At 37.9% G+C, this 14,808-nt stretch overlaps 1 protein-coding gene across 2 annotated transcripts in view; it reads right to left on the bottom strand.

Moving 5' to 3' along the window:
* The window catches only part of STXBP6 (syntaxin binding protein 6), a 253,830-nt gene that overhangs the window by 54,408 nt on the left and 184,614 nt on the right, over positions 1–14,808 (bottom strand). For both annotated transcript variants that reach the window (XM_032242663.1, XM_032242662.1), the window contains exons 3-4: positions 8,916–9,046; positions 7,849–8,014 (exon numbers count right to left, since the gene is read on the bottom strand). In XM_032242663.1, coding sequence (XP_032098554.1) covers positions 7,849–8,014; positions 8,916–9,046 — 297 coding nt within the window. The remainder of the gene's footprint in view (positions 1–7,848; positions 8,015–8,915; positions 9,047–14,808) is intronic.

The following is a 14,808-nucleotide window of genomic DNA, read 5'->3' as shown; positions in this document are numbered from 1 at the left end:
GTTAAGTCAGCAGTAACATGTGCACTCTATAAATGTCAAACATAAAATGCAACACATTCAGCATTCTATAAAGCATGGCAAACAACTCAGCATCCCTGACATTTGAAATATCTATAGTATAGCTCAGCTCATTCTCACTTAGAACAAAGAAATTCTTTTCCCCCCAAATCTTATAGCGAACACAGATTATGAAAGCTCAAGAATATTTCCTCGCTTCTCTTAGAAGAAAAGCCTTATGATAAATATGCTGGGAGAAGTAACGAAATATCATGAATATGCATATTTCTAGTGTTAAAAAAATAGAATATTTAGGCATGTACTGGCATTTAAAAAAAATCCCATCTGATTTAACACTTTAAAATGTACTCTAATCCTCATGCCATCCCTTCAAGGTATATGTTGCTATCCATGACACAGAAGAGCATAGAGAGGCTGCATATAACTTAAGCAGTTCAGATGAAGTTACACAACTAATGAATGATGCTGTCAAAGAGCAGAATAAGTGAATCCAGTCTGTGCTCCCTTTTTCTAGATCAAGTTGTATATTTATATGTTCTGGTTGATTCTGAAAATAGGAATGGCTCTAATCTACTGCAGATTATTTAACCATGGCATAGATAAAACATGTTTACAACCCTTGTCCAGCCAAAAATGGTATCGTGGAAGTACCTTTACATAGTCTTGGTTTGGTACAAAATTTTGATGAAGAGATACGATTCAAAAGCATTTTAATGCACAAAGCCACTCCTAACTCAGGATGACTAACCATAACCCACCAGCTGTTTCACAGCATGCATTTCAGTGTAGCTCACAGCCAATAGGCAATGAAAAAAAAATTTGCATCTGTGACCCAATTTTTCTTTAGTTTCTAGTCATTTATATCACACACAGAATTGGATGGAACTTAAGAAAACTGTCCTTAGTTACTTCCAATTTTCTCACTTAAAATACAAGTATCTGCCTCTCTGGGAACAAGATGAAGCTGAATGGCTGAATGAGGAAATATGAGAAAACACACACATATAAAACATAATGACTAGAAATGTCATCCTCATTTAAAAAATACATGAACGATTCATATCCAGAAACATCTCACAGTTTCTGCTAGAATGTCATGCCCCTAATAGCGCTCAGCCAGTGTCAGATGGTTACTTCAATGGGTCACATAGGACTGTGAAAGCATTTGTGTTTGATGCAGTGGGTACACTGCTGGGATCCCAATAACAAAAACACAAACATCTCCCAAACTGGGCTTTTCTGATTCCATGCTTTAAATATTTGTATTGTTGTTTTTATTGATGCTTTTTTTGTTTGTTTCTAGTCTTAATTTTTTTCGCTCTCTGGAAGTCTTAATTTCTTTCATTTAAGACTTCCCTGAAATGAAAATCATGCTGTCTAGGAAAAGATACATTGGCTTCAGTGAGGAGGATGGAGTGATGGAAGAGTGGCTAAATCTGTGTGTGTACATGATTAATATAATTATGTAACATAATTTATGGAGAAATTTCAAACATAATTTTTAACTCAATTCACATAAAGATCTTATTAAACTAGTGTCATCCCCTCTTCTGCTTAGCTGAATTGATATACGGAAAAGAAGACCTGTGCTTATTAAGGGAACTTGGAAGTCATGGCCTTCATTTAATAGATGGGGTCTAAATAGCAGGTCTTGACTGAAACACCAGCTTTATCTCTTAATAGCTGTGGGATCTTGGACTAGTTCCTCATGAATCATTTTCCTCATTTGTACTTGGTGGAGGAAGCTGAAGTTTCTTATTTTCCCAAGGGCAACAAAAATAGTCACTGGAGGAACTATGCCATGGATTCCTCTTGATTTAGATAACTATAAGAAACATTTCACTGCACTCTCTCACAACAGTGAAGCAGCTGAGAAGGCTGGCCTCCTCTGCTGCTCTGTGTTACATTCAGGCATCAAGAAGCAACCATATGGTGGTTTTAATACAACTTATCTCTGTGAATTATAATCTCTAATATATGTGTGCGTATCTACCAAGGATATTGAAGTTTGAACCCTAGGGGAAAAATTATATATAACTTTATTATTGAGAAATAAGCAATTCATTTTAATGCACCCCTGGTTGGAGCATGTGTCAGAGCGTGAGGTTCACACTCCAAAGTCTTTATTCATTGACACAGTTAAAACAGAAGGAAAAATAACATAAAAAATGGCAAATGTTATAGATTCCTTTAAAGTACTATATTAATATATTGGGATTAAGAATTACCACAGCAATCACTTTTTTTTTTTCCATGCCTGGGACACCCACAAGGTGAAATAGTTGCACACGTCACCTAGGGATGACTCTGTATTGTTTGGAAGAAAAGAACAAACAAAGTCACACTTTGATTGAATCCTGAGATTCTATCCTATCCTGGGGGAATCTGGAGTAAAGCCACTGGGTTTCCTTTAGCATACCAATCAGCAGGGGCAAGAGAGGGCCAGCCTGGTATGAAGGTGACATTAGAGACATCTGTGTCCCTAGAATTCTAATAGTGCTCTGAAGTCTGGGCTTTATACTATCATCTGAAGGGCTGTGCATAGAAGCGTAATGCTTAAGAAATACCCTTTGATGATAATTAAAATATATGGGACTTCAAAATAATCTGCTTTGTGAAAAAACAATCTGCCACATTCAAATTCTGAATATAGCTAACATTGAAATAAAATTGTCTGGATTAACTATTGCAATAAGAGAGAGCTCATTTCATTCTGCCCTTTTCTGTCTGACAACTGCTAACCATCCTTTAACCTCCAGCTCAGCCATCCTCTTGCCGTCATGGCAATATTTCAAATCTATTTACATCTGATAGGTCCAGAAAGTAAGTTAAGTTGGTGAAGGTGCCTACTTTGTGGCTGGATCTCCACAGCTAGCTTAGCACATTTACAAAGTGCTGAGTAAATGCTTGTGGAATCAATGAGGACGTGTGTACGTACAAATGGCCCTCATATAATAGGGTGGGGCCCACTGAAGGATGATATACAACAGGTGAAATAGTTAAGAGGGAACTGAATGAGTTAGCTAGGGTGTTCAGGCTCAGAGTTCAAGAAAAAGGTTAGGATATATGCTTCAGTTTATGCTTGTCTTGAAGAATAAATCATTTTTCTTGCAAATAATTGATACCTCTTAATGAAAAAGAAAATGGGTTTGAAAACCTACTTTGTGGTTCTAACACAGAAACTGCCAGTATCACCAAAGGTTTCTATAGTTCACAGTATTAGGCATGTGAATACTAGGCCAACAGCAATCATTACAAATTGGTCAACACAAATGAAATAGCAATGTGGGAGCCATGTGGAATTTGCTCACAAATTTAAGAATACTGATGTAAGTAAAGTAACAAAGTCTTCCTTGGGACCTTCACCTAATATGGCACACCCATTATCTAAACTGACAATCTATTTGGGGCAGAGCACGTCTCTGTCTCTTTGAAATGAATTAGCTGAAAGTAAGTCCCTCCTCTGGACTTTAATAATACACGTTGTTAACTCCTTAGAGGCCCTTTGAAGTACAAATTTGAAAACAAATGTGTTATCACATGTATAACAGTGTAACATGTTGTAACAGTATAACATCATTTCTGTTTACAATAAACACAGAGAAAATAAAAGCTACCATCTCAGAAGAAGTAAATACAAACCACATGAACCTGAGACTTTACTTTCAGGCAACCCTGTCACTCATGAGGCCATGTCACCTTTCAGCAGCCAGAACTGGCTCCACACCTTTGCCTTCAGGCTGTTGTGTAGTTCCTGGCCTTGACAAAGTCATTCAGAATTGCTGGGCCTCAGTTTTCCCAATGACAGGGTTGGACCAGATACAGGTGTGAAAATAAATACAATTTAAAAGCTGCTGGAGCCCCCAAAACACTTTAAGCCTTGAGAGAGATCTGGCTGTGATCTGAGTCATATAGCATATTTTGCAATTCTACTTCTTAGACTATAGCTTAACTCTCTTCCTCATTGTTCTCATTCTGTAAATGACTAGGATACTAGAGACCAGACCTCTACCTTCCAATCACAAATCTTTGTTAGAGGTTAACTGCCTCCTTTATTGTCCTGTACCTAACTCAGACTAGATGGTCCTCTGAATCAGGGTCCCAATGACTGTTCATCTGCAGTAACTGCAATGGAATGTTAAATGTACCTTTCCCAAAAGAGAAGGACCATCTCAACTAATCAGGTCATTGTGACTATGTATTAAGCCTTACATAGAAAGATGTTGAGATTCTGCTAAAATTCCCTAGGGTTTGTCTACATAAGCAATCTCAGACTTCTGTGCTTTATAACACTGACTTCTATTGTTAGGAATCTGTACTTCTTGGGTGGGCTTGTCCTCAATCTTAGTATTTAAACTCTCTTTAATCTAGATTTGGACCTTTTCATTATTGTAGGTTGACACAGAGTACCTGAGAGGCCCTGTAGGTGGCTAGGGCTGTACCGTCTTCTCAGTCCTTTCATCTATTTAATTTATTGCAGTTGGGGTGAACAAACCCAAAAAACAAAAAGCAAGATTATTTTAAAAAGGTGCTTGATGACTCGATTGTTCTTAAGATAAAAAAATAGCTTAAGAATTGTCTTAAATATTTTCCTGGGACAAAACTAGGAAAAAAGTTAAAACTATCCATATAGGTGGGTTTTCTCTCACCTCCCTTTTTAAATACCCAGGAATGGGCTGGCTAAAATATTCCCAGAAATTCCTGCACAACTCTAGGGGGCACCATTCATAACAAAGACATGTCAATGGTGTTTCCTGAAGCATGCCAATCAGTGGCCTTAAGGAACCAATGAGTGGGCCTGCACTGGCATCGTATCTCCACTACTTACTAGCTATATGATCCTTGGCAAGCTATCTGGTCTCTCTGATTCTGTTTCCTTCTGTATAAAACGAAGTTAATAAAGTATATTTCCAAAGTCTGCTATAAAAATTAAATTAGATAACATATGTACAGGATATCATGTAGGGCAGAATACTAACACCAATATTAGTTATTTAAAATCATAAATCTATCCTATTTCATGGTATAAGAAACAACTGTATCTAGGACTTGTAGCCCATACTGTGGGGAGAGACCAAAAGATATTGTGAAATTGACAATACATTTCATATACATAAAGATGTGGAAGCTACTTAAAAGTTAAAGAGGTTAGAATGTAGTGGCCCCAGATGCACCTAATTTTGAGGTCTCAAAAGTGTGAAAGCTGGCAGCAAAGAAGACTAATCAGCATACTAATTTATTAGGGTGTGTTGGCACAACTGTTATCAAGGATAAGCAACTGTTTAAGACATGCTGCATTCATCAAGAATATATGTGTTGCCAACGAATTACTACATGCTTAATTCAAACCTTTTTGTGCCTCCCTTAGTAATCCAGGACTTGTCAAAATTTAATTGCACTAAATCTTTAATTTGATTCTTTAGCTAAGAATTAACCTATACAATAAAACTATAATTTAGGAATTAAAGACTTTCAAAATGATGGAACTGAAGGAGATTTTATATGGCATCTAGTCTAACCTCTACATGCAACACCTGAGAAAACTGAGGACTGGAGCAGCTGAGGGACACACCTACAGTCACAAAAGGCAAAGGCAATTCTGACATTGGTTTCATTAACTTATTTTAATTTTTTCTTACTAAAGGAAACCAGTCGTTGGCTTTATTCTATACACATACCAACAATTAAACATTGGACATATGAGTTCCCATCTCAATTCTGCAAAATTTGGGGTTCACAAGGCAATGAAAGACAGCTGAAGGGCTGGGTTAATGACAGACAGAAGCAGTGTGGTGTGGTGAGGCTGTGTGGGAAGGCCTGAGGATATTCAGGAAGGCAAAGGAAGAACAAATTAGAGATTTATCAGTCTGAGATTTGAGTAGTGGCAATTAGGGTCTACTAAGGGACCAAATTTAGAATTAGTCTCTATATCCAGGATGTAGCACAGTGACTAGCATGTAGTAGGTTCTTATTCCTCATTTATTGTATGATTGGATACTGAACTGTAATTGAATGAATGAATGAAAAAGCCTGTTCCTAGAGAACAAATGAGAGCTTTAGAGGCAACAGAGCAGAGTGACTGCCCAGTGCAGTCTGTTAAAGGAGGAAGAAGAGGAGTCAGCTAAGCTATCCCTAACCTTAGCATGAAGGAGCTAGCTCATTTCCTTACAATGTCAGTGACTGTGTGACCCTTTTGCTTCCATCCACATTTCCATTCTGAGGAAGTGCAGTAGTTTCTATGGCACTTGGTCTGTTCTGGCCACTCTAGCGAGGATGGAACATGAAGAAGTAGAATGTTTGAGGGGAGTCTTTCTCCAAGAGCAACAGAAATTTCAAATCCATTGTGTCACATTACTTATAGAGAGAGACTGTGCTTACATGCTAGCCATGTAAGCTACTGACCATACAGACAAGAATGAGAAAAATGTTTCATAGTAGGAACTGAAGATTAAAAAACAAACGTGATTCTAGGCTAGCAGAGCAAACTCCACCTAATGAAGAATAAGGGAGACCTGGGATTTCCTGGCCAGCTTTCTATTCACTGAAAATGTGGCCATCTGCAGTCCTAAGCCTGGTGTGCTTCAACTCTGCCAAGTCTCTTAAGTCTGGACTTTCAAAACAGGAATCATTCTAACAGCACTGGTGGCACAGACATGATACAGAGCTATATCTCATTATATTTTCCAAATAGGCCAGTGTTTGAAATTCCCTTTCCTTTAAACATCTAATATTTTTAACTTTTGTACCATAGGATGTGGCCAACTGAAAAAAATATACACCATTTATCAACTCTTGTATTTTCCTGGGATTAAACAGAGAAACAGAAATAAAAGAATTTGCATAGATACCTAAGACAGACCTTTCAAGGTCCTTATGATGTAGGCAACTTCCTACTTAAAAGGAATGCCAAAACCTCAGTGGATAACACCAAAGAATTGGATAATAAGTTTTCCATACAACTTGTAGTGACTAATGTCAAAATGACATTATGTGAGTCAGTTGCTAGGACAGAGATGGATTCTGCTACATGTTCATATGCAACACACACAGCCCAAGGAGAAGATGTGCTGTATTTAATGTGATCTTCATTTAACATTTGATTAAGGCAAAGCTGGTGTATTTTTTTTAAAAAGTCTTTCAAAACCAAGAGAACAGGTCAGTGAAAAGACCAATGATAAAAACACTCTTCCCCAACTCACAGAGTTGTCAAGGCTTTTACAATTTTAACACAGTTTCAATTCTCTAAAAAGAAATGCCACCTAAAAAAAAATGTGCTAAGCACCCTCTAAACGTTTCTCATTATGTTGCCACTGCTGGTACTCACCCCTTTACAGTGGCTTACTACACTCATCCTAACTCAGCTTTATATGCCATTCAAGGAATAAACATGAGCTGCTATTTTAAAGAAAGGGAAAGCATCTGTTGGAATTTTTATATTAATATTTGTAAAACATCTTGAGAAAACAATAGGAAAAGGCAACCCAGAAAATAGTGTTCTGCAATGAAAAGATAGTGGAGAAACCAATCTAAAAGGTTTTTCTAATAAAGAAACAGCTTTGTTCTCATGGTACAAATAATCTTAGCTAAGTGAAGAACTAGAAGGCTGATTCTAAAAAAAGACCAGCTTTTGGACAAGAGTGAAAACATATCTTTGTGTCTAGATTTACCATACAATAAACTCCCTGGAATGGTTCTCACGTTTGTCTAGCTCTGAGCATTTTGATTCTTCGTTCGTTGTTGTCTTTAATTATGCTGTTGAACACCTAACTTCTTGTGTAAAAGTGAGCCTAAAGAAGCAGGATGACTAAAGTCACACAAATGCCCACTCACCTCCCATAATTTTGGATTGGCAGTTAATAAACTCTGGCTTCCTGTCTGTGAGGTACCTTTGGCAGGTATGGTGAAGGATCTGGAAGAAGGTGCATTTTTCTGACGCTGTGCTGGCTACCCACTGGTCAAAAGCATTTTCAAACAACAAATCAAACTCTGCAGAATCCTGGAAAAGACAATGAAACAACTACTGATCTCAATCTATAAAAACTGCTGTTTCTAGCTTACTTCTGTCAAAAGATTTCTAAGGCTAAAACAAAGGCTTTGATTGCAAACATAAGGCTCATCTTTATCCAAGTGTATGGAGCATCCATATTTCTCTGTTTGTGAAGCAAACCCCAATTCTTACAATATTGATAAATGTTCCTAGGAAACTAATTGAGAAAGCCTAATTAAACACTGACAAATGTCAGAGTTCAGACCATGTATTGTCTTCTCAATTTCCTGGAAAAGGGATTCCTTTAGGTTCTCAGCAATGACCTATATCAATCTGGCCCCTAAACTTCGTTAGGTAAATATTCTGTCTTGCTATTTTAGTCTATAGCAACAATTTATATTTTATTATTCTTCATTATTAACATTTTGTGAGGTGTGCACGTGAGCAATGGGAATATACTTCACGTAGATAACTATGCCATCAAATGTTTCTCCTATTAAATGCAACAGAATCACAATACATACTTAAAAATAGCATTCATTTGCTTGATTTTTGGTATATACACCTTGTCATTGATGGCATTAGGAGGTAAATGAGGTTTTGGTAAACATTTTTTTTCATATTAATAAGCATGGGTATGATTATCTGCACTCTGATCTTCGTACTTTGCTGATCAATGCCATCGGAGGTCACATTTCTTCCATATGCATTCTCTTAGGTTCCTCTATTAAACATGATGAAAAGATTTATAATTTTCCATAAGAAGGGAGTATGCATCAGAAAGTTTTAATCACATAATTGAAATAGAGAAATGGTCTTTTTAAGAATGATTCAAATCACCACTACCAAGGTCAATCAGAGTCATCTTGTGAAAAGAATGCCTTTGCTCAGCATTGGACAATTCACTCACCCCGTTAGGATCAATACCATTAACCTGGCGAAGCTGCTCGAGCATCCACTGTGATCTCCGAACAAATGATGTGGAGCCTTCAAACTGTTTGACCTTTGTAATGGACGCCTGTGTGGGTTTCTTGTTTGTCACTGCCAAGAAAAGATCACTCAGATTAGTGCATCTGAAAGTCAGAGGTTTGTTTCCACATCCAGTGCTGTTTCTACATGACACTTACTGTGCAGATGCACAATAGCAGAGAAACAGGCGGAGGGGGAAAGGAGGGAATATGAATGAATATGTGCACCTTTGGTTAGGGGTGAACATACAGGAAATAGATATTATGATCTCCACTCTCAAGCAGTTTACAATATAATTATAATTGTAAGGGTTGTTTCATTTATGTCTTTATCCATTCAAACTGAAAATGACTTAAGTGAATAACACCAAGTACCTTTAATGGAGGCTATAAGTGCACAATTACAGCTTGCAGGAAAAGAAGCATATAGTGCTAACAGGTATCAGGTAGGGTTCATTAGGAAAGGCTGAATTTAAAAGGAAATGAAAGTAATTGGCTCCCCTAGAGAACTGCAAGGTATATTTCTAGTTTTATAGCCTAGTATAAATATCTTAGGTTTCAGTGATGAGGAGTTAACAAAAACCCCAAACTATTTGGCTCTCTAATATTGTCCAGTTTGTATCTAGTTTGCATCTAATTGTGATTGAATCTGGTGTTCTGGGCACACCTCCACACTTGCAGAAAAAGGACAATTTCTCCTCTCAGCCTCAGCAAATTCCTTCCCCAAGCCTTTCTGTGCTGAAGATGGACAGCATCATGTCTCAGACTGAAGTGAAGCATCAGGCACAGGAGAGGCACTCTGATTTTTCTACATCTGCCTACTTTGTGACTTGGAGACTCAAGGGTAGGAAGTAATTAATGGGCTTTAAAGGACTTTCCTAAAAGCTTCTCCTGAACCCTGGTTGTAGGAACTGGTAAATTAAATAGAAAGGAACTGGGGAAAGTAGAAATCACTATTGCCTATAATGAGTATGATCCTAATTACTGACTTGCTGAAGACGATGCATCTGTGGCATATTCTTTCTTTCTTTCAAATCACCCCACAGATTCCACACTTTCAAATAACTATACAGATGCTCAACAGATCGCAAAAAGAATTCTTTTTTTTTTACACTTTAAGTTCTGGGGTACATGTGCAGATCTTGCAGGATTGTTGCATAGGTACACACATGCCATGGTGGTTTGCTGCCTCCATCCCACCGTCACCTATATATGGCATTTCTTCCAATGTTTTCCCTCCCCAACCTCCCCACCCCCAGCTATTCCTTACCTAGCCCTCTACCCCCCAACAGACCCCAGTGTGTGATGCTCCCCTCCCTGTGTCCATGTGTTCTCATTGTTTAATACCCACCTATGAGTGAGAACATGTGGTGCTTGGTTTTCTGTTCTTGTGTCAGTTTGCTGAGAATGACGGTTTCCAGATTCATCCATGTCTCTACAAAGGACATGAACTCATCATTTTTTATGGCTGCATAGTATTCCATGGTATATATGTGCCACATTTTCTTTATCCAGTCTATCATTGATGGGCATTTGGGTTGGTTCCAGGTCTTTGCTATTGTAAGCAGTGCTGCAATGAACATACGTGTCCATGTGTCTTTATAACAGAATGATTTATAATCCTTTGGGTATATACCCAGTAATGGGATTGCTGGGTCAAATGGAATTTCTATTTCTAGATCCTTGAGGAATCACCACACTGTATTCCACAATGGTTGAACTAATTTACACTCCCACCAAATAGAATCTAATTAAACTTAAGAGCTTCCGCACAGTAAAAGAAACAGTCATTACAGTGAACTGGCAACCAACAGAATGGTAAATAATTTTTGCAAGCTACCCATCTGACAAAGGGCTAATATCCAGAATCTACAAAGAACTAATGCAGATTTACAAGAAAAAAACAAGCAATCCCATCCAAAATTGGGTGAAGGATATGAACAGACACTTTTCAAAAGAAGACATTTATGTGGCCAATAAACATGAAAAAATGCTCATCATCGCTGGTCATTAGAGAAATGCAAATCAAAACCACATTGAGATACCATCTCATGCCAGTTAGAATGGTGATCATTAAAAAATCTGGAGACAACAGATGCTGGAGAGGATGTGGAGAAATGGGAATACTTTTACACTGTTGGCAAAAAGAATTCTTAAGGGATGAAGGACAGAAAGTACTTGCTCCAATCACGGTTGGTGAGTAGGAGGACTCTACTTTCATGCATTTCATAGCTTATTGCAATTTCATTGTCTGGGGTCATTAATGCAGGAAAGCAGAGACCCAGAGAAAGGAATGAAAGGTGGCCACTGCCTTTAGATCTGGTGAGAACCCTACTTTCCCAGCACTGAAAACCACCTTTGTCGCCTTAGTACTATCTACTCTCTCTGCCTCCAACCAGAATTTAGCAAATATTTGTTTTTAACTTCAAATAATGTTTTGGCTTTCTATCACCCATTATTTCAGTTATATTTGCTAAAAGCTTCCGAATATTTCATACCAATTACATTTACTTTTATGATTAACAGGCCATCATCCTCTTAACACTCACAATCAGATGAAATTTTAGAGTCTTTTATTCACAAGTAGGAACAACCATTCCCTCTAACTGAATTCATGCAGTATTAACAGTCTTTCCAGTACTTTATCTATGGAATTTGATTCATTTATTTCTTGTGTCTCCTATGACACAAATGGGAGAACTAACAGATTTCTCTGTGACCTGCTCGTATGATGTTTTAATGTTAAAGAAAACAATACACCTGGAATATAGGCAGGTCTTCAAATGTGCTTAAAACATTAAAGAAGGCTTTTCAATAACAGGAAAACATGGGTTCCTGTATTAGACACACCCCCTAAACACACAAAGAGAATTTCCTCCTGTGTTTATGTAAATCACACAACATTTAAGCCTGGGAAACATGAAGGCTTTCTTTCCAACTTTAAAGTTGTTATGAGCTCCTAATTTTTACTTCTGGTCCATTTGTTTCCAAGTAATTTACAGCATTTTAAAAGCTCAGACACAAAGCAAGATCACTGTATATTGCTGGCATGTTTTAAGATTCACATCTTAGGAAGGTATGTTCCACTGGAAGTTTGTCATTGAAATGAGGCACACAGGAACCCCAACTATTATGACAAATGTTTCCATGGAATTCCTCAACCACAATCATACTGCAGAGCAGTCATTTTTAATGGAGGCAGTTGCAACTCTATCCATTCCTGCCTTTCTCCACTATTAGTTTATTCCTTGCCCAGTTCTTGGAGTCTGGCTAGTTTTCCTGGGCACTGAGCCCAGTTTGGTTTAATTTTTGTTTATTGTTATTATCTCCAGCATCCTAGTTTCTATTTTGAAGCAGGTGCCTTAAAATTATATTATTATATACACATTGTATAGGGTTAAATGAAGACTTTCCCCTTTCGAAATCAAAACACTTGCACACATGCACCATTGCCAGACTTTTTGAGTACATACTTGAAGGAAACATGTTTTAACTATTTCATTGTTTTGGTGTTTTGGGGGTCAATAGCTGATAAAAAATAAGCCAGTCACACAAAATCCAGATGTCTAGTGGAAAACTGTGATTTACCTTCTCCTTCCAAAGGGAAGCTAATTGGCGGAACACCCTGGAAAATGCAACCAAATTACCTGGATCAGTAAGTAATATCATAGAGCTGCACGCCAGAGACTCTCAAAGTCATTATTTTGAAAAACTTTAAAGGACAGATAACCAAGGAATTTCTATTATGTCTTCAACATTCACAAGGAAGAGACCAACACAGGATCATATAACAGAGTAGGGTGGGCATGACTCCCAGGTAATACTGCAGACCACTCAGAAGCAGCCAATTCTCCCACTTACTGCATTCGTATCTGAGGCAGGCAGAAGCATGGGGGCAACCAGATTCAGGCCGCTTTGCTATTAGCTCTGAAAAAACAACATAGTTTTCATGGCTTTGTGCCTCCTCTTTGGCTTTCATGTAGACTTGCTACTACATCTCAGCTTTGGTTGGGAAGCAGTGATACAAACCGTTATGACCAGAATTTCCAGAATATCACTGCCATCACTACCCAAGTGGAGTAACATCTCTGTCTCATGAACTAATGGTCTAAAGAGCTCTTTTTTAAAATGGCCCCTCCATGAGACACTTTATAAATGTAAAATTCGATGACTTGCTCTAATCAAAGGGTGGAGACCACTGACCTTGCCTGTGCCCAATCAGAAAATTCTATTTAGTTAAAAGCCAATAAGCCAGCAAATAAATAACAAAGCCATGTCATATCAAACTTGGTCTTGCAACAAGTCAGGAAGGTAGAACTGGTAGAAGAGGGAACAAAGACCAATGAGGAAAGGCAGAAAGACAAGTCATTTGCATATTATATAAAATGGGAGAAGAGCCTGCATATTGCCAAGATTCAGAGGCAGATCCTGTTTCAAAGTCCAGTGACTGAAAGATCACTTTTTCCAAAAAGCCACACTCTTACACCTATACTCTCAATATTCACAGCATAATCCCTCAACTATTCTAAAAATAAAATTCAGTGTAGCCTAAGAGACAAATTATCTATTCAAAATAAATAGCCTTAAAATACTATTTTAAAGGAAATAATAAATAAAGAAGATAATTACTTACCACTTCTACAACCTCAACTATCTCACATTTGAGATAGCTGAATAACATCTTTTTATACATTTTTATACATTTACTATAAACATTGAACTTGAATTATCTTATAACTTTATGTGGCCATTTCTCAAAAAAGAAAAAAAAAAGAAAAAAGAAAAAGGATGAAAGAAAGAAAAAAAAATTGCACCCCCAATATCTATAGTTTGATGTTCAGGGTGGCTAAAAAGCAGAGTTTACCATACCTACATACCTAAGATGCCTTAAACTTTCATCACGCACAGCCCTATTAAGACCTTACAGTTAAGTGAAGGTCTGTGTTTTGTGGTGTGCCTCAGCTCTCTGCTTTGCTGGAGTCTAACCACCAGACATTTTGATTTCAACAAGAGTGCTGATGAAAAATAAACAATCTGGAGGAAAAAAAAGTATTCACATAGAATCTTATCAAGGCTGCTATGTGACTGTGCCAGAGGTGACTAACAAAGGGAAAAGAGAAAAAAGCAAGCTTCCGAAATGAGGTTTCAGGAAGTAAAGGCAACACTGAGTGTGGCTTCTTGGTGCTGCTGTGGTGACAGAACAGGCTATGTGGCCAAGGTGAGAAATAATTATCTGGAGCTAGTTTCCTTACCACTCTTCCAAAGCTTTAATGTATGATAATTCTAGGTGGATTTCACAATATACATGAGAAACAACTACCAGGTCCGAGGCTGCTGCAACAGCAATTTTATCAGGTAAGATGGCTGAATGTTTATAAAGCATAAAAGCAAACATATTTGTTACCTTAAATGCTTTCAGAGCAGGGAAGCATCCTCTCTGCTATAGTTAGTGGGAAATGGAGCATGGTGCTCTCCACACACAATTGATCATCTGCTTCTCACACTATTTCTCAGTGTGTTATAATTTGGGGATATAGTAAATGTTTAGACTCCACAGGCTGTGTAACCCAGAGTTGCAATCCAGATTGACTTATGAAATGGTCAAGTTTGTCTCTGGGGCCCTCCCCTTCTCTTTCTTCTGTTTCTTCCTTCCCATCTTAGAATCTGGTTCTCTGGCCAGATTCCCAATAGAACCCAAGGGGGTCTGACACGGGATTCTTAAATCTGTATGATTTTTGTTCTGTTTTGTTTTCGAGACAGGTCTTGCTCTGTCACCCATGCTGGAGTGCGTGGTGCAATCATGACTCACTGCAGCCTCAATCTCCTGAGCAAAAG

Source organism: Sapajus apella, unplaced genomic scaffold, assembly GCF_009761245.1.
Source record: "Sapajus apella isolate SASKATOON/1434 unplaced genomic scaffold, GSC_monkey_1.0 scaffold50, whole genome shotgun sequence".
Taxonomy (NCBI): domain Eukaryota; kingdom Metazoa; phylum Chordata; class Mammalia; order Primates; family Cebidae; genus Sapajus; species Sapajus apella.
Note: the sequence above shows the minus strand (reverse complement) of the source record. Positions and strands in the feature narration are given on the sequence as shown.